The sequence below is a fragment of the Ostrinia nubilalis genome, chromosome 15 (assembly GCF_963855985.1).
Source record: "Ostrinia nubilalis chromosome 15, ilOstNubi1.1, whole genome shotgun sequence".
Classification (NCBI taxonomy): Eukaryota; Metazoa; Arthropoda; class Insecta; order Lepidoptera; family Crambidae; genus Ostrinia; species Ostrinia nubilalis.
In genome coordinates, this window is record NC_087102.1 from 5799601 (window position 1) to 5821616 (window position 22016).

At 39.4% G+C, this 22016-nt stretch overlaps 1 protein-coding gene across 1 annotated transcript; it reads right to left on the reverse strand.

The window, feature by feature from the left end:
• Positions 1 to 740: 740 nt before the first annotated feature.
• LOC135078829 (piwi-like protein Ago3) lies at positions 741 to 22007 on the reverse strand. Its single transcript, XM_063973384.1, has 17 exons — positions 21916 to 22007; positions 20803 to 20952; positions 20475 to 20550; positions 19692 to 19785; positions 19217 to 19355; positions 18435 to 18606; positions 17719 to 17846; positions 16879 to 17042; positions 15015 to 15212; positions 13189 to 13338; positions 12466 to 12643; positions 11487 to 11744; positions 10228 to 10455; positions 8962 to 9145; positions 8131 to 8296; positions 7068 to 7286; positions 741 to 4628 (listed from the first exon to the last, which is right to left on the reverse strand). Exons 2-17 carry the CDS (start codon positions 20944 to 20946, stop codon positions 4364 to 4366), a joined length of 2763 nt encoding a protein of 920 aa, XP_063829454.1. The 5' UTR covers positions 20947 to 20952; positions 21916 to 22007; the 3' UTR covers positions 741 to 4363.
• Between the last annotated feature and the right edge of the window lie 9 nt (positions 22008 to 22016).

Consider the following 22016-nt stretch of genomic DNA (forward strand, 5'->3'; position numbering starts at 1 on the left):
TAAAATGGTCAATGTAGACGGTAAATGTGAAAATGCCAACGTAGGTTCGTTGTAATAGAGCTGCCTTGGTACCGGGTTGTCTAATTCCCATCTGTCTAGAGACGCGTGCGCGTCGCATCCGCTGTCAAGCGTCGCCGCGGGCGCAGAATCCATTGCAACTAATCAGGACGAAATATTTCGGGCAGATTAGTTCTCATCCACAAAGTTAGCTGTCAAAGTAATTGCGGCAATTTTACGTCACTTTTTTACTGAAGTGTTTAACTTATACCCTATCGTTAGGTGTTGTTGATTTCAATATTGCATAACTGTTTTATATGGAATATATTACTATTATTGCGTCATATTATTGAATATATTTTACCGAACTTTAAAAAAATGGGTTGATAGCTTCTTAATATTGTGTTGTCAATGTTTTGGTGTTAAAATAAAAATCTAGTTTTATTTAATTATAAAAAAACTTTTATTTTTCACTTATCACCTAAACCTGGTCTATACAACATATAGACCAAAACCGTTATCTTTCAACAACACTTAACACTAAATCAACAAATACAAATCACTGACTCAAACAATTTAATTTGGCAATCATATTTTCACAATAAAATTATAGAATGTTTGCTTTACATTAATTTCGAGAAAATGTATTTGTCACCCTAATCCGATTATGGTTATAATTTATAAATTGTAATTAAATGTTAAACTAAAATTAACGATGGATGGAATTTATTTATAGTAAATAGCCTCAAAAAATATTAGTTTTAAGTAACTGTAATTGATTCGGAAAATACTTGATACACATTTTCTACAGTTAACTGCACATCAGAACATACATTTTTGCAGTTAAATAGTCTTATAACATCTTAAGAATAAGCCGCAGCAGAACTAAAATCGCTGACATAGCCCGTTGGATTAGCAAGCTGAAGTGGCAATGGCCAGGGCACATAGTACGCAGAACTGACAGCCGATGGGGCAGCAAGGTTCTGGAGCACCCACAAGGTGGACCAATAATCTCATAAAAGCGATGGATGCACGCCATTACCAAGCGGGCGATGTAAAAATCATTAAGGGAGGCCTATGTTCAACAATGGACGTCCTATGGCTGAAATGATAATGATGACGAAGAAAGTTGTATTGAAATTTTAGTATCTGTCAGAAAACTTCTTATTTCTGACAGTGGCCCACAGTGAACTCTTGTAAAGAACTAAGGATATTGAGCACTCTCAAAATTAATAATACTGTGCGTCACATACATTACAAACACAACAATTTTCAAATATAAATGTATGATCAAAACGTTATGTTATGGTTAAACTTAAGTTCTATTATCGTATCCTTATAATTTATGTTATAATAAATGAAACCCGTAGTCAAAGAAAAAAAAAATAGACATTAAAGATAATAAGAAAATAATAAAAATTAATTCAAAGTAGCGACAACTAGCGAGATTCTAGCCTAACCTATCATAATAGTAACGAAAAAATGGAATTTATGCACGGGATACCTTTATGAAGATAATTTGATATTTTGTCAAAGTAAGAAGTTACAATTATTTCACTAACTATGTATCATCAATAGCACCAACAATAATATGTTGTACTATACATGATTGTTAAAAAAGAGGTTATTCTTAAAGGTCCACGACTCTTTTATTCTTATTTACCAATGGGTCCATGGAATTTTAAATGCTTTTTTATTTTTTTTATGTCGTGGACCCATTGGGAATCAATGTATGAACTAAACAGTATAGCTGTGGACCTTTGGGAATAAGCCAAAAAAGTAGTATAATTTCACACGCTTTTCTTTATGCATTTTATGCAGTACCTACCACACTGAATAATCTCTATTTTGAGCACCATAAAGTAGTTATGTATGTTTTACAACTCGACTTAAAATAAGTGAAAATATATTCTTGTAGCAACGCTATTTGCAGTGAGCTTTTTGTTTTATCCTCAACGAAGAAGCTCTTGGCCTGCATCGCATTTGATGGAAAATTATTAAGTAGATTCTTATTACCGGTTTTATAACACCTAGTTCGCAAATTTTGTGTGTAAGCACTAAAATCTATAAGCCAATATTAATTTCAGCGTACAATTTTTTTTATGCATGGCAAGGCAGGTATTTGCCCGCAATCTCACCTGGTGTTAAGTGAGATGCAGCCTAGGATGGTACATATCTGCCCTGTAAGTGCCTATTCACTCTCGCCTTGAAAAGGCCCGGATTATAGTGTTCTGGAAAGACAGCAGCAGGCAGCGAATTCCAGTCCCTAGCTGTTCGCATTATAAAAGAGCCATCGAAACGCTTAGGGCGAGCTGGTGGAACGTCGACAATGTAGGAATGGTACGCTAACCTGCGTTATTATATTATTGTAACATTTGAACGGATATTGAGTCATTTGAGAGAAGGTGGATGATTCGTTCGTTTGAGTGGCAGTGGGGTACATAGCTCATAGGACTGATGGTTATTTGGAGCAGAAAAGTTCTCGAATGGCGTCTTCCCGAGTATATAGTGAAGGTCGCAGGACTGGGCTAGGGTGTTGAAATCCAGCCTTGGTCCAGGAAGCGGATGATTACCGACATTATTACTGATGGAAGAATCAAGATACGACTGTTCACCAACTACCAACCAACTACTAACAGCGTGCTATGGAAAGGGCTATGCTCGGTGTTTCTTTACGAGATCAAATCCGAAATGAGGAGATCCGTAATCAACCGTGCTATGTGGAAGTCATTGGGGGAGGCCTATGTTCAGCAGTGGACGTCCTGTGGCTGAAATGATGATGATGATGAACCAACTAATAACTCGGGGAGTTGAGATTTTACCCGGAATTTCTCTAAGAGTGAGCCATGAAACAAATGACCGATGGGATAGAAGAGATCTTGGGTGGAAATCTCAATTTGGTAAGCACAAGATACACTTTACTAGCTGTAGTTTGAGAAAATACGCCAGATATGATTAGCTGGAAACATCTTTACGGCAGAGGTTTGACGTATGACGAGTCAATAAACTTTTAAAACTTACAGAATAAAATAGGCGAAGACTTACATTTTACCCTGTCGCCGTTAATGTTATGTTACGTAATTATTAACATCGTAATAAACTACGCCATGAAAAAACGTTAAGTTGTAAAAATACAGACTAGGTACTTTTTCTAACTATGTATACTTTTTTACTACACATTACGTTCCTTTTATAGTAATTAGAGCATTATAATATAATTACCCGGCTTTAAAAGCCTACTTTGTTTTTTGGAATGGTATCAAAATATCAATTTTCAATTTAGAATTTTTATTTTTAATGTCCAATAAAGTTACAAGCGCTTGGAATGAAAAAAATGTTTATGATTCTTTTAAGAACAAATTTTGTAGCAAAATCGCGCTTAATAAACAACATAGATGCCATATAAGTTTATTTCGATGTGATCAATCCCATCATATCCTTTGAAAAACAATGTCTGCTCTATTTTATAAATCTTTGGATAGTATAATTCTATCTCACACTGAACAATTACAAGTGTAAAAATACACGTATTTTCGAATAAGATATGGCTCATGACATTAACAGCAAATAGCTGTTTTAACTTCAATCTCAAATTATATTTTTCACAAATCTAAATCTTACTGACGCTAACCATACAAACTTAACGAAAATGTAGTCACATATTCTAATTTATTAATTATCCAATTGTCACAAGGTACATAGGGTACTTAAAAATAAAAGAGTAAATTATTTGACATAGTCAATATAAGTACAAAAATAACAACCGACTAGTTCACCTCTATAAACTTTATGTTCTCTATATTTAATCGAATCTGATGTCTTTTTTTATTATAAGACACTATTATGGCACAGATGCCAGTGTGCCCACAAAATTCAATTTTTCAAGCATAAAAAGGCAATATTAACATAATAATCTCCCGGTAGCCTAAAAGAAATTATGACACCTAAAATTAACATTCATATTCTTTATAATCTATGCTACACCATAAAAATAGTATACAAATACAGTTATATTACGTCACTCATAGCGAATTGATCGATTCAATATATTTAAAAACTAATTTTGAAAACTGAATTAAAATTTAATCACACATAAAATGAATGAGTTCTTCTAAAATGCTTGAAGTTAATTTTAACTGGTGTCATTATACTTTTGTGTATTGTAGCTACAGGACAAATAAGGCTATGAAACTATGAAAGAATTAAGTTAAAGTTAACTTTACCAAAATAGTGGTTATTCAAGCAATAATTCCTTCAAAAGGCATGATTTAACTCACAATCAACCTATTTCGTGGACAAACTGGCATATCAAAGGCAGTGGCGCTTTTAATCTTATAATCAACCTTAAATACACAGTATAGACTCCTCATAAGAAGTATAGTCTGTCGGCCAGTGCCTCTGACGGCTCCTGGTGAATATTTTGGCCGACCAATGACGCCAGTTTGTGGGCGTATTGGCACGGGGCTGGCACTCTGACTGTGCCCGGCCAGTTGTAGTACAAATGGCACATTTTGTACGTCAACCGTTGGCACTGATCGGGCGTCATTCCGCTGTCGTCGTGAATAACGACGTAGTGAGTCGGCGTTACCGTACCTTGGTTCACTTTCTGCGACACGATCAGGAAGTCGTACCTGTTGGACAAAATGTTTTGTTTAATTAACAATGGTTGCGCATTTTCTTACATAACTTTTCAATTCCTATCATTGGAGGTCCGAAAATATTTCTCATACAATTTGATACCATAATGATCATTCTTCATAAAAAATTTAAAACCTACATATTTAAAAACATAATCATTGATATTCATAATATCACTAATCATACACTTAGTTTTTACTAATATTTGTTTTCATATATTTTTCTATACTAATGATCGAAACTCATAATCATTCGAATAAATAACTATAATATTCATAAATGTGATGTATCCTAATATTTGTTTTCATAAATTTATTACTCATAAGTGTATTTATCCATATTATTGAAAATCATGATGTCTGTATTCGTATTAAATCGTATTTTAACATTAAATTAATTTGAAATGGTCCAAAACAGGCAATATTTTGTGCCACAAAACTAACGTGACAGAAACGAATCGCTGCAAAACCGACTCCACGTAGTCTTGTCTGCCCTACCCCTAGAGTGTAATTTAAAAGCCGGAGGCGCGGAGGGAGGGCAGCCCTCGCCCGCTGTAACGAGGCTCAGGCGCCCGGGTGAGCTGGAGCGGCTGAGGCTGGTCGCCGAGGCGCCGAAGGCGCCGATGGCGATCCAAAAAGCCGAAGCTGCGGAAGCAAGCGTGGGTGCCTGAGCCTCGTTACGCAAGGGCGGAAGGGCTGCACATCCCGCAGCGCCGGAGACGAGGAGATACCAATGCATGCTGCATGCTTGCTTTCATGCTGCATGCTCTGCATGCTTATCTTCTCTATTAAATTATATATGATTTTTTTAAAGATACGAGTATTGTATGTCTGTTATAAAGTAAATTATTCTGAACAACAACATTATGAATTGAAGTATGTTCTTAGTAACAACATTATTAATTAAAACAATATGATCAATGAATGTTATGAAGAAAAAAGATCTGAAAATAAAAATTATGTATTTTAAATGGTTCTTGGTAGTAACAGTATTGATAAAAAAATTATGATTACTAACTGTTATGAGCTCCGATGGTAGTAATAAAAATGTATGAATAAAAAAAGTATGAAAAATAAAATTATGAAGAGAGATTATTATGAACACAAATCGGTAGTAAGACAAAGAATAGGATTTAGAATTTTATGTGAGCCAATATAGAACCGTTTGTCAGATCTTTGACGTTTGTTAAAGTTAAAGTAAGATGGTGCAACTCAGCCTTAGATATACGTGCATTCACATGTCAATATTAGGCCTCCCCAATACATGTCAATAAGGCCTCAGCCTCGAACTTAGCGGGCAGCGGGGCGGCGGCGGCGGCGGCGCGGGAGCGGCAGGATCTTATGCGTAAAATCAAATAGACCGGTTCTCGAAAACAGCGGCGCGGCAGCGGCGCCGGAGCGGGCAACGAGCGGGCAGCGGCGAGGGAGCGGGCAACGAGCGGGCAGCGCACTCCTTCTTTTGCCCACAATAAATCGAGCGTTAGGAATAAATTTGAATCGAAATAAAATTGTCGCCGTTGTTCAGACATTTCGTTTGCGAATAAAAACAAATATCTCGACAACACAACCCCGAACACAACACTTCGCCGCTAAAGCGCCGCGCGAGCTGCCCGCTTGTTTCGAGAACGGGTCTGCGTTGCCCGCCCCGCTCCAGCGCCGCCGCCGCTCCCGCCCCGCTGCCCGCTAAGTTCGAGGCTGAGGCCTAATAGGCCTCCCCAATACATGTGAAATAGATATGGATTATCCTTATCATAATTATGCAAAATAACAGCTTTTGCATGGACCTGAGTTTATAGACGATTAGTGCAATTTATTATTGACTTCTATGATTCGAGCTCAATACCGACAACAATCGGAAATCGGGCGAGGCGAGGTTGCTCGAAGCGAAGTGCATGTCTGCACTATCTTACTTCGATTAGCTTCAGCCACTTCGCAAGAAGTTAGGTCGAAAATTAAAGATCAAATAACCCTACAGTCAGTCATAACATAATCAAATCTTTTTTCATTGTTTTTGGACCATAAGACAGGCGAATAAGGTTCAAAATATGGTGGGGACTATATTCCCACTACCTTATCAACAGATACAACACACAATCAAAGGTTTTTTGGACCATAAGACATAATCATAATCAAATCTTTTTTCATTGGTTTTGGACCATAAGACAAGCGAATAAGGTTCAAAATATGGTGGGGACTATATTCCCACTACCTTATAAAGAGATAAAAACACAATCCAAGGTTTTTTGGACCATAAGACTAGCGGATAACGTTAATATTATGGTGGGAACCATATTCCCACAACCTTATAAACAGATACAACACACAATCAAAGGTTTTTTGGACCGTAAGACTAGCGAATATGGTTCATATTATGGTGGGAACCATATTCCCACTACCTTATAAAGAGATAAAAACACAAACAAGGATTCTTACCAGTCGCGGCGAGTGATGGCGTGATCGACAACCGTGCCTGGGTACGGATTGTCGTACCCTTTGTGGTTCTTCATGAATATCCTCGTGTTGATGCGCTTCTGCACCACCACATACGTCAGAGTGGGCTTGTACGTCTCACCCATGAGCGAGAAACACACTTGCATTTGAGGGATCTCGAAATCTTTGATCACTTTGAATTGCCCGTCGCCTACACCGTCTCTGTAGAAATAAAAAACAACATATTAGAGCTTTGGTTAAAAAAAAGCAATTAAATGAGATTGTAATTAATAATGAGGGTTTTCGCGATTGAAAAATCCGCCAGATGGCAATACGTAGACGCGAGGTCCAAATGCTGCGTGATTGGTGGATTTTGACATATCTGTCAATGTCATGTCAAAAATAACCAATCATGCAGCATTTGGACCTCGCGTCTACGTATTGCCATCTGGCGGATTTTTCAATCGCGAAAACCCTCATTTTTGAGTTATGGTTGATTTTTAGAACGATCTTGGATTGGCGGCCTTTTTTGTTAGCTGCAATTCAGAATTAGCAATATTTTTTAAAATGATAATAAACCTAACTGCTGTCACTGCTGTGAAAAGGAAATTGAGTGCCCCCAAATCATACCGTTTTCTTATGGACTATACGTGTCTTTCGCAGCGTCAACTTTGACTGACGCTTATGAAAGAAAGATTACGCAGTTCCCAGAAAAACCGTTTACCTAAACACTATAACCCGGGCCTTTTCAAGGCGAGAGTGAATTGGCACTTACAAGGCAGATATGCACCATCCTAGACTGCATCTCACTTAACACCAGGTGCGATTGTGGTCGAATTGAACCTGCCTTGTCATGTATAAAAAATAGCAAGACACGGGTCTTAACGCGACGTTTATTAATGAGTTACGGCTGCAGCATCGCAGCCGAAACGTCAAGCCGTGAGTACATAAATAATAATGTAACTCATTAATAAACGTCGCGATTTTAAATGAAATGGAACGCGAATGTTTAAAATCTAATATGTATAAAAAAATCTGGCGATGTCAATTTCAAGAGGGACAATACCTGTATATGATGATCCTGTCAGGCAGGCACCCGTTGGTTCGCAAGTAGTACTTGAGGGAATCGACGAGGCAGATCTTGAGGTGGTCCACGATCTCTTGCCCGCGGTCTTGGAACACCGCCTTGGAGTACCAGTGCGTCATCGGTTGGTTGTACGACGCTACGAAGGCTGGAGACAAAGAACTCGTCTTATTTCTGATAAGTGGACCAGACACTAAGAGCAAAATATTTGACGATTTGTAAGTACATTATACAGGGTGTTAGGTAAATGGGTATATGAGCCGACACTAGCCCATGTTAACATGGTCATATAAATGGTATGGTGAAGTCAGAAAATTGATATCTTCATTTTAATATCATACTATGTTAACATGGGCTAGTGTCGGCTCATATACTCATTTACCTAACACCCTGTATAGTGTATGAAAAAAAGAAATTTTGACATTGACATCTCCCCAAGTAGGCATCGACATTGACAACAAAACACGAGGACACGCTGTAGGTAGATCTTGGTTTACATTTGAGTGTCTGCATATTCAGTCCTGGACGACCTCACACATAATATTCGACACACAATTTTCTTTTCTGGTTAATTATTTACTACATTTTATACTACTTTGAACAGATTCAACTATAAACTGTCCATTTTGTTACTGATCCATCGGCCGTTGGACGACTTCATAAAGGTAGCAGAAAGGCGCTGGATGCAGGCCGCTACCAACCGGTCAATATGGAAATCATTAGGGAAGACCTATGTTCAGCAGTGAACGTTTTCTGATCAATATCAAACCTGCGTAAATATGGTAATATGGTGGTGTTTTTTATAATACATACCGCACACGCTTTTCTTCTTTCTGCTGGCATCGTGGTACGAGTCGATGCCGATTATCATGGCCGACTTGAAGGGAATGGTGATGTTCCACAATGTGCCTCCCAGCTTGCAGTTCATTTGAAGCAGTATCTTTTGCGTGATCGCGCGAATCTTCTGTTGGTTCATTATCGTGCGCGCGTTGATAACCTGAGAAATAGCGTTTCATTAATAAATACGTATATGGGTGCATTTGGCGGAAAACAGCGCTTATAAGCAAAATGACGACCGCTACGGCCCAGAATAGACGGTGAAACGCAACTGCAACGAAACTACAACGTCTAGTTACTTTTGAGTTGCATCTAAGTTTCTGCCATAACGTCCATTGAGACCACACATGACGCGACCAGTTTGAAACTTTCAGTTTCATTCATCAAAATCATCAGAAAGTTGCAGTTTCGTTGCAGTTGCGTTTCACCGTCTGTTCTGGGCCTAAGGCAGTTTTCAGCGAGGACACGTTTGTTAACATTTGCTAACTTCAATAGTGAAGTGTTTCATTAATTTTTTAGCAGTGCAGTGTGTAGCCAAGATCTACAACTTGACCGCCAATAGGATAAAAACCCAACCAGTGAAGGTAGTTTGTCCCGGAAGAAAGATAAACTATCATCGGACCCGCAACGAAATTAATCAGAAGAACATAGGAGGAGGAGGAAATTAATCCTTCAAGGCCCGCGAATCTAGACACAATAGATAATCAATTGTTATGACATTAATGAATGCCGTCTGGGACTCAAGCGGTTAAGGTTCGACTTCGCTCTATTGCAAAGCGGATGACAGGTGACAAACAAAGGTTAAAGTTTTGTTGACACTATCATCTCAGCCACAGGACGTCCGCTCCTGAACATAGGCCTCCCCTAATGCTTTCCATGTTGCCCGGTTGGTAGCGGCCTGCGTCCAGCGCCATCCTGCTACCTTTACGATGTCGTCGGTCCACCTTGTGGGTGGACGTCCCATTCTGCGTTTTCCGGAACGCGGCCAATTTGACAATGACAAACGAAACCAATGAGGGCTATCATTTTAGCGCTCACCAGTTGGCGCCACTGTAGAGTAAGGTCCTGTCACTTGCTAGTAGCGAAGACAGTGACGCCAACTGGTGAGCGCTAAAGTGGTACGAGGACTATCGCATTTGCACTCATCAAGATGGCGCCACTGTAGAGTAAGGTCCTGTCAATCGCCAGGGGTGCCAACTGTTAAATATAAAAACGATAGCCCTCATTCTAATAACAACGTACCTGTGAAGCCACAGGCTTCTCAGCGCAGCACAACTTCTTAATAGTCGCGTATCGGTCGTCCCTGGCCGTCGGACAAATCACCACCACCAGTTGTAGCGCCGTCGAGAAGCATTTCCTCAGGGCTGCCGTATAGCAATCAGAGCGGTCGCTGGGCAGACATATCACTTCAGGGTTTCCGACGACGATGCCCATAGGACGGCACGATCTTTTGAGGGTGTCGAGGAAATTCTGAAAAGTGTTGTTCATTATGTTTATTACTTGCAATTAGACATAATCCTACTATCCTACTAATCCTACTAATATTATAAATGCGAAAGTTTGGATGTCTGAATGTTTGTTACTCTTTCACACAAAAACTACTGAACGGATTTTGATGAAACTTTACAGTATTATTGTTTATAACCCAGAATAACATATAGGCTATAATTTATGACGATCTGTGACAAACTAAATTTCACGCGGGTGAAGCCGCGGGCAAAAGCTAGTGTATATAAGCGTCTTTACATGTCGTTATATAATTTTATTGGTACTGCGTCGGGAATAAAACATAGGTCTGAAGAAAAGCAACACTAGAAACTCGTCAATTACAAGAGTATCAGAGGTTTGATATAACAATTGATTTTTAATGTGTCTCGATTCGAGGGTAGTTAAAGAGCTACGTGAATACTTATTATAAAAGACTGACAACAGTATATCAACTTAGTATTTTTTCCATATCAAATGCATAATTTATTAAAATGCCTAATAACAATAGGTTAGTTTCTTAAAAAAAAATATTATATTATCAAAAAATATTGGACACGTATATTTTATTTGTGAATCAAATAACTTGTTACTTAGTTATGGTGCGTTGAAGTTCCGCGTTACGTCACTAAGTGCTACTGTTTTAAGCACTCCTTGACGTCATGGGCCTCTTCTTTGGACTTTGGCGCGCTTTATCTCTTTAAATTTTCATTACTTTGAAAAAGTGAAAAATACGTATCCAATACTTTCGATGAGTTAACTAATTCAAACTCTTGCTTTTTACTCAGAATACGTCCCTATTCCACAACTTGTCTTCTCTTTATTTAATTTTTAGCGTTAAGAGTCGCATCGTCATTCATCCAGTGTCTAAGTAGCTCAGTTGGAAGAGCAGTCGCCCGGCAAGCGGAAGGTCGTGGGTTCAATTCCCGCCTTAGGCAGTTCGATTTTTTCAAGTTATTTATAATTTTCAAATTGTCTTCTCTTGTCTGTCACAGAGGCTGTCAAAACAAACTCACCGTAGTAACATCCTTATCCCGAGGGGTGTGCAACACCACCCATCTCAGTATATCGACAGCTTGCATAACCGCGTTCCTGGTGACTTCATTGTTCCACTCCGCCTCGGGTTTGCCCGGGATCTTGACGTTGTTCCCGAAGTGTATAGGCTCGGGCGGCAGCGTTCGCGCAGTTATGTTTATTGTCTCTGGCGCTATACTGAGACCCCACCCGGCCAGGCGGTTTTTGGCAGTCTCATTTTCCATCACGTTTTGAATGTACTGGAAAGGAATAGAGTGTTACAAATTGATGTTCGTCTATCGTGTGGACTGCAACAATAGACTATTTGACACCATTCGAAATCACAACTTAGTTGATCTAAGAAGGGGCAGGGTCCGGTCCTTATCACACTAATATTATAAATTACGGGACTATTCCCTCCCTTACCTCTCGTTCCCACCACTGCAACTCCTGTGTAGCCAGTATCTATAGGCTGACCGCCATAAAAACCCAACCAATGAAGGTCAAGTTTGTCCATTCTACTAATATTATCAAGGCGAAAGTTTGTGAGTGTGTATGTTTGTTACTTATTCACGTCTAAACGGCTGGAGCGATTTAAAAAAAATGGTATGGAGTTAGCTGATCCCCTGGATTAACATTTAGGCTACGTTTTATCGCGGGTATCACCGCGGAACACAGCTAGTTGACACTAAGAATGAAACATAATTAAGAGTAAGGCGCTGAATTTGACGTGATGCGGGTATAAGCGGCAACGTCCTTCATGAGTCGGAATTTAGCTCGCTGGTCGTCAGTCCACCCAGTCAGCTGGTATAGCTCAGACACATCATGTCCTCCACTTACCTTCTTGAAGGCCGCGTGGCGCTGGTTGGGCGTGATGCGGGTATAAGCGGCAACGTCCTTCATGAGTCGGAATTTATCTCGCTGATCGTCAGTCCACCCGGTCAGCTGGTATAGCTCAGGCACATTATATCCACCACTTACCTTCTTGAAAGCCGCGTGGCGCTGGTTAGGCGTGATGCGGGTATAAGTAGCGACGTCCTTCATGAGCCGGAAGTTAGCTCGCTGGTCGTCGGTCAGCCCAGTCAGCTGGCACAGCTCAGGCACCAGGCATATCATGAAGTCCACCGGCGCAGGCTGTCCGGACATAAGCTTCGATTCCCTGTAAGATCATATAAGTAAGTGAAAAATCAAATTAACAAAGATTTTATCGTACATATTGTCGGAAAATTCAACGATAATAATCCGCTGTCTGCCGTAGATATATTTTTTTATTTTTCCTAAAGTTTACCTACGCTCGGCGTTAAATAAATCGCACATCCTGCGACAAGCACTTTCAAATGTATGCATCCCCACCTCCCACCAATATTAGTACCATTTGAAAGCCTAGTTCATTGGTACCCAAAGTGGGGGGGCGCCCCCCCATGGTGGGCACAAAGACCTTTAAAGGGGGGCGCGGGCCATCTCTAAGAAACCTGCGACCGCTGAGAGAATGCATTCCAGACTTATCGATACGACCAATAAATAATCTTGACTGGAGGATGGGGGGCGCGGCATTTTTTGTATGGTCGAAAGGGGGCACGTCTCAAATAAGTTTGGGAACCAATGGCCTAGTTCTAAAGCCCGGAAACAAGGTTTAATGCTCTACTCTACGCCATCATTTTGACAACTATAAATAAACATAATTAACATAATATTATGCCTTACTTGGATATCAACATAGGTTGATCCCAATCCATGATTTCGATCCCGTAGTTTTTCTTATAGTAGTCAATATAACTGATCTTGATCACCTCTCCCTTTTCATTTTTCTCAAACGTCGATCTTGGTGTCATAGTATCATCAATGTGGTCCACACTAAAAATGAAATAATAACAATACATAGTTAAATGTCTAAACAAATGTTAAATGAAATTTGGTTCCGGTTTTTAGATAATAAAATACTAAAGGTTGATAATAATAAACACAAAGTTGACAATGAATGAACTGACAAGAAAGTTCAAGAAACACGTGGTCTTAGAACTCTAGAAAACAATCACAAGTTTTACTATGAGTGCTTACATCTATATATATAAAAGAAAGTCGTGTTAGTTACTCCACTTATAACTCAAGAACGGCTGAACCGATTTAGCTGAAAATTGTCAGGGAGGTAGTTTAGAGCCAGGAGAAGGACATAGGATACTTTTTATCCCGTTCGAAATTAAAAAAAAAAGTCTGCTTATTTATTGCCATTAAGGCGGAACAAAGTTCGCCGGGTCAGCTAGTTATCTATATAAATAAAAATGAATTGCTGTTCGTTAGTCGTTAGCCTGATTAAAACTCGAGAACGGCTGGGCCGATTGAGCTGATTTTGGTTTTAAAATGTTTGTCGTAGTCCAGGGTAGGTCTAAACGGTGAGCAAATAAGGAAAAATTGCGATGGCTTATACCAAGGTTATTGAGTTATATGATTAGGGCAAAATATTACGAACGATGTTTTAATTCAAGGTAATATGCGTTGATAATCTTTAGATAAACCAAAACAAACCATTCTCTACTTATGCTGGATTTCTATATTCAATCTTAATCCAAATTGGACGGATTTGGATTGTCAACTGTCAAATTTTAAAATGTTTTTGGCCAAAATATCTGCGGTTTTTGATGTTTTTACATTTTTATATTGTTTACATTGAGTACCCGGAAAGCTGCAGTCCGCGAGGAATGGCGCCGTATTACGAGGAACATCACTCTGAATCGTGATTCAAGATGATGACCACGACCACTCTGACAAGAGTGTACCGACTGAGAAGAAGAAGAATATTGTTTATAAGACTATTTAAACAATATTAAAGTGTAAATGCGTCGAACATTTTGGAAATATAATCTAAAACTGAATTCAATTTGACAGTTGTAATCTAGATTTGGACAAGGATTGAATATAGGAATCGGGCGTTAGAGAGGTCACTTCAACGTGAAAAAGTGCTATTTAAAAGTCTAATAGCAAAAAGCTAGGGACTGGAATTTGCGGCCTACTGTTGTCTTTCCCGAACACTATATTAAAGGTTGATAAAAATACGATAATCGAAGCCTCTTCAAGATGAGTGAATAGACATTTACAGGGCAGGTATGTACCCATCCTAGACCATATTTCACTAGTGAGATACGGTAAGTGACACTGTTAAATTGAGCATATATTATATAAAATATTGACATTGTAAACATTGAGTAATATTACTTTAATGATTGTAAATTGACATCGTGAACTTGACATCTTCAAAAATTATGACATCAAGTACTTCCGGTTAAAATTAAGATTTTTTAAATATTTCTGAAATTCTTAACACTAATTATGCATGCCGAGTTAATTAATAAATGTTTGTAAAACACAATGTTGCTGTGCCCAAACCGGGTCTATCTTTGAGACTGTACAATATATTGTTTAAGACCTTATGTACAACATAGAACGCAATAAAGATATTGAATTGAATTGAATTAAACACTTATCAACTTATGGTGCGATTGCCCTTGTTCTGCAATAAACTTTTTCACACTTACCGGAACAGTCTCTTATTATACGTCGTCATGACAGAACAGCCGACGAGCGTTTCGTTCATAGCCCGTTTCCAATTGGCGCCTTGGGCCTGAACCATCTCCTTGATGAAGGATAGCACGCTTTGGGTGCGCAAGACCCGATGGGTCGAGTCCAAGGTCAGCATGAGACCGCCTTCGTACTCGTCGACTGCGGTCACGTAGCTGTGGAATGTGGAAGATAAATAATACTCAGAGGTTAGAATAGGTAGGATATAAAATAAAATTGTGACTGTGCTAGTGAAGGCTTCCTTCCCACTTAATGCGAATAACGGAGCACCGGAGTCTACTTAGTGGATCTGCCTTTAACACTTTTCTCCGAAAAAATACAGGATATAAAATTAAAAACTTTTCCGTTCCATTACAATTAAAATAGATAATCACGGGTCTTGAGACAGACGGGTAAAGCAGACTTGTGCTTGTGGTAACATAAATTATGCATCTTTCAAAAAACTTTCGGTTTCATCCATGTCACAGATTGGCATTTAGTATCATTTATATCATCGGAAACCAGCAACGTTTACATGTTAGATAGTGATGATATCTATCCAAAACTTTATCAGGAACCTTAGGGCCTACGCTGAAACTCGCGCGGGCGACGAGTTTCCACACGAAACGCGTGTCTGTACTAGCAGTGCAACTATTAGCCTACAACCCGGAATGCGACTATCCCTCCCACTTATCCGCAAATCTCCCTGCGTTCGCCCCGTCCATATCAGAGCGTCGATGTGATGTCACGGCTGCCAGGTGCGCAGTTATTAAATTGACCGGATTGTATTACTCCCTTTTAAGGATTGTATTAGTCCCTTTTAAGGATTGTATTAGTCCCTTTTAAGGATTGTATTAGTCCCTTTTAAGGATTGTATTAGTCCCTTTTAAGGATTGTATTAGTCCCTTTTAAGGATTGTATTAGTCCCTTTTAATAATCCTACTGCGTCCACTTACCCCGGCCACACTTCCAGCTTGTGCTGCGGTATCTGTATGGCGGCGTGCTCGTTGAAGTACTGCCGGCCGAAGCGCACCAGCTGCAGATCCTTCATTATGTGCTTGAATAGCACGTTGTAGATGTGAATTATGGGCTAAGAGCTAGTGAACGCCAGACCTACGTCATTTAATAAAGCTTTCAGTTTGTCAGCGTATGCTCCCAATATAGGTTCGAATGTTGGTGCATCATGAAATTTGGGTCATCGTGTCTTTGGTAGCTACCCTCAAAAGATTGTCTGGCAAGGAGTCGGTGCGTTCACCAGCTCTTTGTCTATTAGTAAAAATAGCTGGGTCCACTTACCCCGGCCACACTTCCAGCTTGTGCTGCGGTATTTGTATGGCGGCGTGCTCGTTGAAGTACTGCCGGCCGAAGCGCACCAGCTGTAGATCCTTCATTATGTGCTTGAAAGGCACGTTGTAGATGTGAATTATGGGCTAAGAGCTAGTGAATGCCAGACCTACGTCATTTTATAAAGCTGAAAGTTTGTCAGCGTATGCTCCCAATATAGGTTAGAATGTTGGTGCATCATGAAGTTTGGGTCATCGTGGCTTTGGGAGCTACCCTCAAAAGATTGTCTGGCAAGGAGTTGGTGCGTTCACCAGCTCTTTGTCTATTAGTAAAGCCCGGTCTCCGAGCACGTAGAATTTTGTCCAATGACCCCAAGCTACCCATCGTTATCGCTCGCGCGTAATTATGTTGCTGTCGCGCTCGCACACTCACTGCGGGCGCCCGTCGCACAGTCGCGACAGCAATATAATTACGCGCGAGCGATAAGGATGGATAGCTTGGGGTCATTCGACGAATTTCTACGTGCTCGGCGACCAGACTATAGCTGGGTCCACTTACCCCGGCCACACTTCCAGCTTGTGCTGCGGTATCTGTATGGCGGCGTGCTCGTTGAAGTACTGCCGGCCGAAGCGCACCAGCTGTAGATCCTTCATTATGTGCTTGAACAGCACGTTGTAGATGTGAACCATCTCGCTGAGGCGGCGCGTGCGACGGAATATGATCTGTTACAAATACAAACATCTTTATTGTGAATCATACGTGAAATAATTAATTTGAAACTTTCGCATTGAATTAATTTAAACAGGTTTTATTAACGCAATCCGCGGATTGGTAACATTGAAATATTACCAATGGGTCACAGGCTGACCACGGCCGGTGCATCCCGGTCGAAATGTCAGGCAAATACGAGTAATATTTCGATATTACCATTGACATGAGTTACAGTTGACATGAGTATCACTATGTTGACGGTCAAGTTTTTATTTAAAGTTTTCGCCTTCTTTTGTTTAACGGCAATCAAATCTCTGTGCTAATATCAAATTGAAGTTGATATACCTAACTCGAACAATAAAACATAATTAATGCTGAGTTGCACCAACTTACTATGACAGTAAACGGTGTGTTTTGTATGGAGTTTGACAGATTTTTGAAGTTAAAGTAAGATAGTGCAACCAGTTTACCCGTGCAAATCAGCTTAAGATTTAGGTCTATTGTTTATTCATGGATATTTAGAAAACTAAAACAATATCATAGCAAACAAAGTAATTTGGTATTAAAAATGTATTATATTTTCGCTCATGCTTAAAACATATGAAAATTAACCACTAAAACTCAATATATTATAATTTCATAGTGAGTCAAAACAAATTCAACTTAAAAGAAATTCTGGATACTTACTGATATTCTAACTTTGCTACTGTCATATGGGTTTGTTGACACCAAGTTCATGGCCTCGTCAGGCAAGCGGTGTGGGACATACAAAGTGGTCCCATCAAATGTCTTTTCCTTGAAGTATTTATTGTGTTCTGAAATTTAAACAAGGTTTTGTGATCTCAGTCACCAGGAACCAAGCAAAAGTTGTTAATGAGTTAAAAAGAATCCTACTATTTCTCAGATGTTTAATTATCATGTCATGTGAGCAAATATCTTAGCCACTACTTTACGTTACAACTAACTTAAGCTTCGGCCAAACCAACGCGTGCAGCTCGCGTCGGCGATGGCAATGGCGGGGGTGATCACTAAAAGTCAAAGTCAAAATTTCTTTATTTGTTTAGACTAATAAATAGTTCTTACAAATCGTCATTTTGCTCTTAAGGAGCCTCTACATGTCTCATAATCTTTTTACCCTACCAGCGCTTCGAGACCAACATTTGGCAAGTGCTGAGAAGCGCCGCAACAAACAAACACTGCGCGTGAATATATCGCCTCAATGACAGGACGCGTTGATGTGGACTCATTGATACAAATTCATACACGACATCTGATCGCCATCTGCACGCGTTGGTTTGGCCGAACCTTTAATTCAAATCAAAAGAACCGCATTGCTAGATAAATGAAAGATTCAACAAACAATAATACATTAAAAGTGACAACACAATTATAATGTTTCTTACCATTCAATAGCTTGAACCGCAAAGTTCTATAGTCTTGATCCGGCTCATACCTAACTTCATACTCAAACACGTTGTTCTCTTCACAGTTCAAGTAGATAAAGTTGGCGGTCACTTCGCATGGCGTACCAGACGTACCCTTCATGACTACTGGCGCTGAATCTTTTACTTCTCTCTGGAATCAACAACGTAAATATCAATTGCAATAAACATGTAGTAAACATAAAATAATAAAAAAAAAATCAATAATTTGGCGACTGCTGAAAATAGGCCTCAGTGATTTCCAGATTGGCAGGTCAGTAGCAGCCTCTGTCCACCTTGTGGGTTGAGGTCGTCCTACGCTGCATTTTCCGGTACGTGGCCTCCACTCCAGAACTTTGCTGCCCCATCGGCTGTCAGTTCTGCGTACTATGTGCTCTGCCCATTGCCACTTCAGCTTGCTAATCCGTCGGGCTATGTCAGTGACTTTTCGTTTACGGATCTCCTAATTTCTGATTTGATCTCGTAAAGAAACACCGAGCATAGCCCTTTCCATAGCACGCTGTGCAACTTTGAGCTTCTTTATGGCCTATAGTGAGAGGCCACGTTTCGGAGCCATATGTCATCACTGGTAACACACACTGATTGACCCTTGGACAAACGATTCAACTAGGTAGGTCCAATCTCGAGAAAGAGGTCAATCGTCAAATCCAACTCGGCTGGGCAGCGTTCGGGAAGCTACATAACATATTTTCGTCCAAAATACATCAATGCCTCAAAACGAAAGTCTAATTAGTTCAACTTACGAAATATTTGTTTTTGGCGACAGACGATGACTGAGTTGTTGCCGTCACTGTAGACATGCTACTCTCCGCCATTTTTGTTGTCAGTTGCTGAACATCATCTCCTTGCCCTACAGCTGCCTGCGCAGCTTTTGCTGCTTGCCTAAAATCATAATTATACACTTTAAAATCATAAATTTTCTAGTATTGAAATCAAACTGGAAACAAAAGAGTTACAAGCATTTAAACTTTGTATGGAAATAGCTGAGCGTGACGTCACATGGCATATAGTAACTCTTAAGGAACTGTATGTTCTGTGTCGAGTGACGTCACAAGATTTCAGATGTGTAATCTTAGGTATTTTTAAGACTTTGTTTATAGAAAAGTATTGAATGATTTGATAATGGCGATGCTACTGAAATGTGAAAAAATAAAAAAACCTTGCATATCCCTATTAAGCAGTTTTTTTTATAGTTTCACTGTGTTTATTGATACTTACAGAGTTTGTAGGAGCTTAATACCACGCCCAGCGCCTTTGGCAGCCGATGTATTGGAGGACGGACTCACATCTGATGCTGGACTGAATGTAGGAGCTAAAATAGAATAGTCAATTCAAAGTTAATTTATTTTATTTTTAAGAATTCATACAGCTATACCAAATGCTTACACAGACAGGAATTTCAAAACATGATGTGGCCAAATTAGGAAATGCCTCAGAATTCAGTTTTCTTCACAATGTGAGTAAAAAGGAACAAAAATATTCAAACTATTGTCGGCCGTTTTTGGAGTAGTGGTTCGAAACGAACTATTCCGGAGGTTGCGGGTTCGATTCCCGCACAGTACAAACATTTGTGTGCATGAACATATTTGTTTGTATTGGACTGGGTGTTTTCTATGTATAATATGTATGTATTTACAAAAAAAATTTACTAGACAACGGATATGAACATACGTATTTAAGTATGTTCATATCCGTTGTCTAGTACCCATAGTACAAGCTTTACTTAGTTTGGGACTAAAGCCCGGTCTGAGAGCACGTAGAATTTTGTCCAATGATCCCAAGCTACCCATCCTTATCGCTCGCGCGTAATTATATTGCTGTCGCGACTGTGCGACGGGCGGCCGCAGTGAGTGTGCGAGCGCGACAGCAACATAATTAGGTAGCTTGGGGTCATTGGACAAAATTCTACGTGCTCGCAGACCAGACTATAGAAGCGCAGTGTAAAATGTCCAAGGATATTTATTTATTGCATGAATGTTTTTATGTTTACTGCATACTCACCCCCAGGTTTTTGCTGCATCTTTGCCAGCATCATGGCTGCGATACGACCTCTCCCACCAACTGCAGGAGCACTGACCTATAAATAAACCAAAATAACTGTTCATACTTTATTGGATAGAAATTAAACTGATTCGATAAAGGAATAACCAAGAAGTATTTTAACAGACTTGTAATTTTACGTTTGCTCAGATCTAACCCTATGTTGATGAGAAACAGGTGCGGATCGTGTTAAATTTTTTTTTACTTACTGCTTAATCTTTTCTGCTTTATGAATAAGAGGTTTAAGGTTAAAAACTTAAAGATCATTTTACATTACAATATTGCTCACCTCACTAGGCGCAGTGCTGGGACCGGCAGGTGTCTGAATAGGTGATACTTCTTCAGATGGAGGTGGGGAGTCTATCATTTGTGATTTCTTTAGGGCTTGGAGCAAGGCCAAGCCCCGGCCACGACCTTTACTAGGATCCGCCATTATCACCTGAAATGCAAAGAATGACATCTCAAAAATATCCTATCATAGTTCTTGCAGCTCAGTACTCACAAAAGCAAGTGAGCTTTACTTGAACGCGCATTAACGATAGTGATTATGTCTATCAAAACTTCTGAAAAACGAACAATAGTGATCCACCTCACATGTGAAGCTCACTCGCCTTCCTGAATTGCAAGAACTAATGTATCCTACTTCCCAGGTACTACTATTTATAGACATAAAAGTGTGGATAGATGAATGTTTGGTGCAAAAACCACTGAACTTTACAATATTATTGTTCAGACCTAAGGATAACATGTAAGCCATAATTTACAACGATAGTGAGTAAATTAGCGAAATTAAAACGATAATTCAAGTACCTATGTGTTTGATAAACTGTATATCACGCGGGCGAAGCGGCGATTAACGCAGAACGATCAATCTGATCGTGTCCACTGTCCACTCTCGTGTACTTTTGCGGTAGAATACGATTTTTTAACTATATTTGTGATCGGCAACAGGGAATCAGTCACGTTTAGGTACCAAATAACATAAACACTGCTAGACACTATTTCGCGCGGGAGATTCTAAAGGAGGCTTTACAAGTTAAACCTATGTATGGCACCCTACACAACGATGGACTGTGACATAATAATGTTAAGTTAATAATTTAACTTATTAGTAGTGAATGCAGCTAAAATTGTAACTGCTGAATTGCACAAAATAGAAACGTTTGCGTGGTAAGCAGATATCTACTTCGGCGCCAACAAGTCATAGATATAATTAATTTATTAAATGATCTAAAAGATAAATTTAAAATATTTAAGTAAATTCTTATTTCTTTGTATGAAGGTAGGTACTTGCTAAAAAGTGCAAAAAATATATTTTTCTGAATAAAACCCTCGATACCTACCTACTTAGGCTTCATTAATTCTAAAATTTGCTTTATCTAAAAAGAAAATAAGTACTCACGTCTGGACTTTTGGTTATATCAGCAAATATTTATTTATTTTAATATTTTTAAGTAAAACAACAACCATGCAGCATCAACAAGAGATGAAAATTTTTTTCTT

Coding starts and splice junctions, on each gene's coding strand:
- LOC135078829 (XM_063973384.1), bottom strand. CDS start 20,946: ATGGCGGATCCTAGTAAAGGTCGTGGCCGGGGCTTGGCCTTGCTCCAA. Junction 12,644..13,188: donor CAACCTATGTTGATATCCAA/GTAAGGCATAAT, acceptor ATGATCTTACAG/GGAATCGAAGCTTATGTCCG. Junction 4,629..7,067: donor GCCATCACTCGCCGCGACTG/GTAAGAATCCTT, acceptor TTTGTCCAACAG/GTACGACTTCCTGATCGTGT.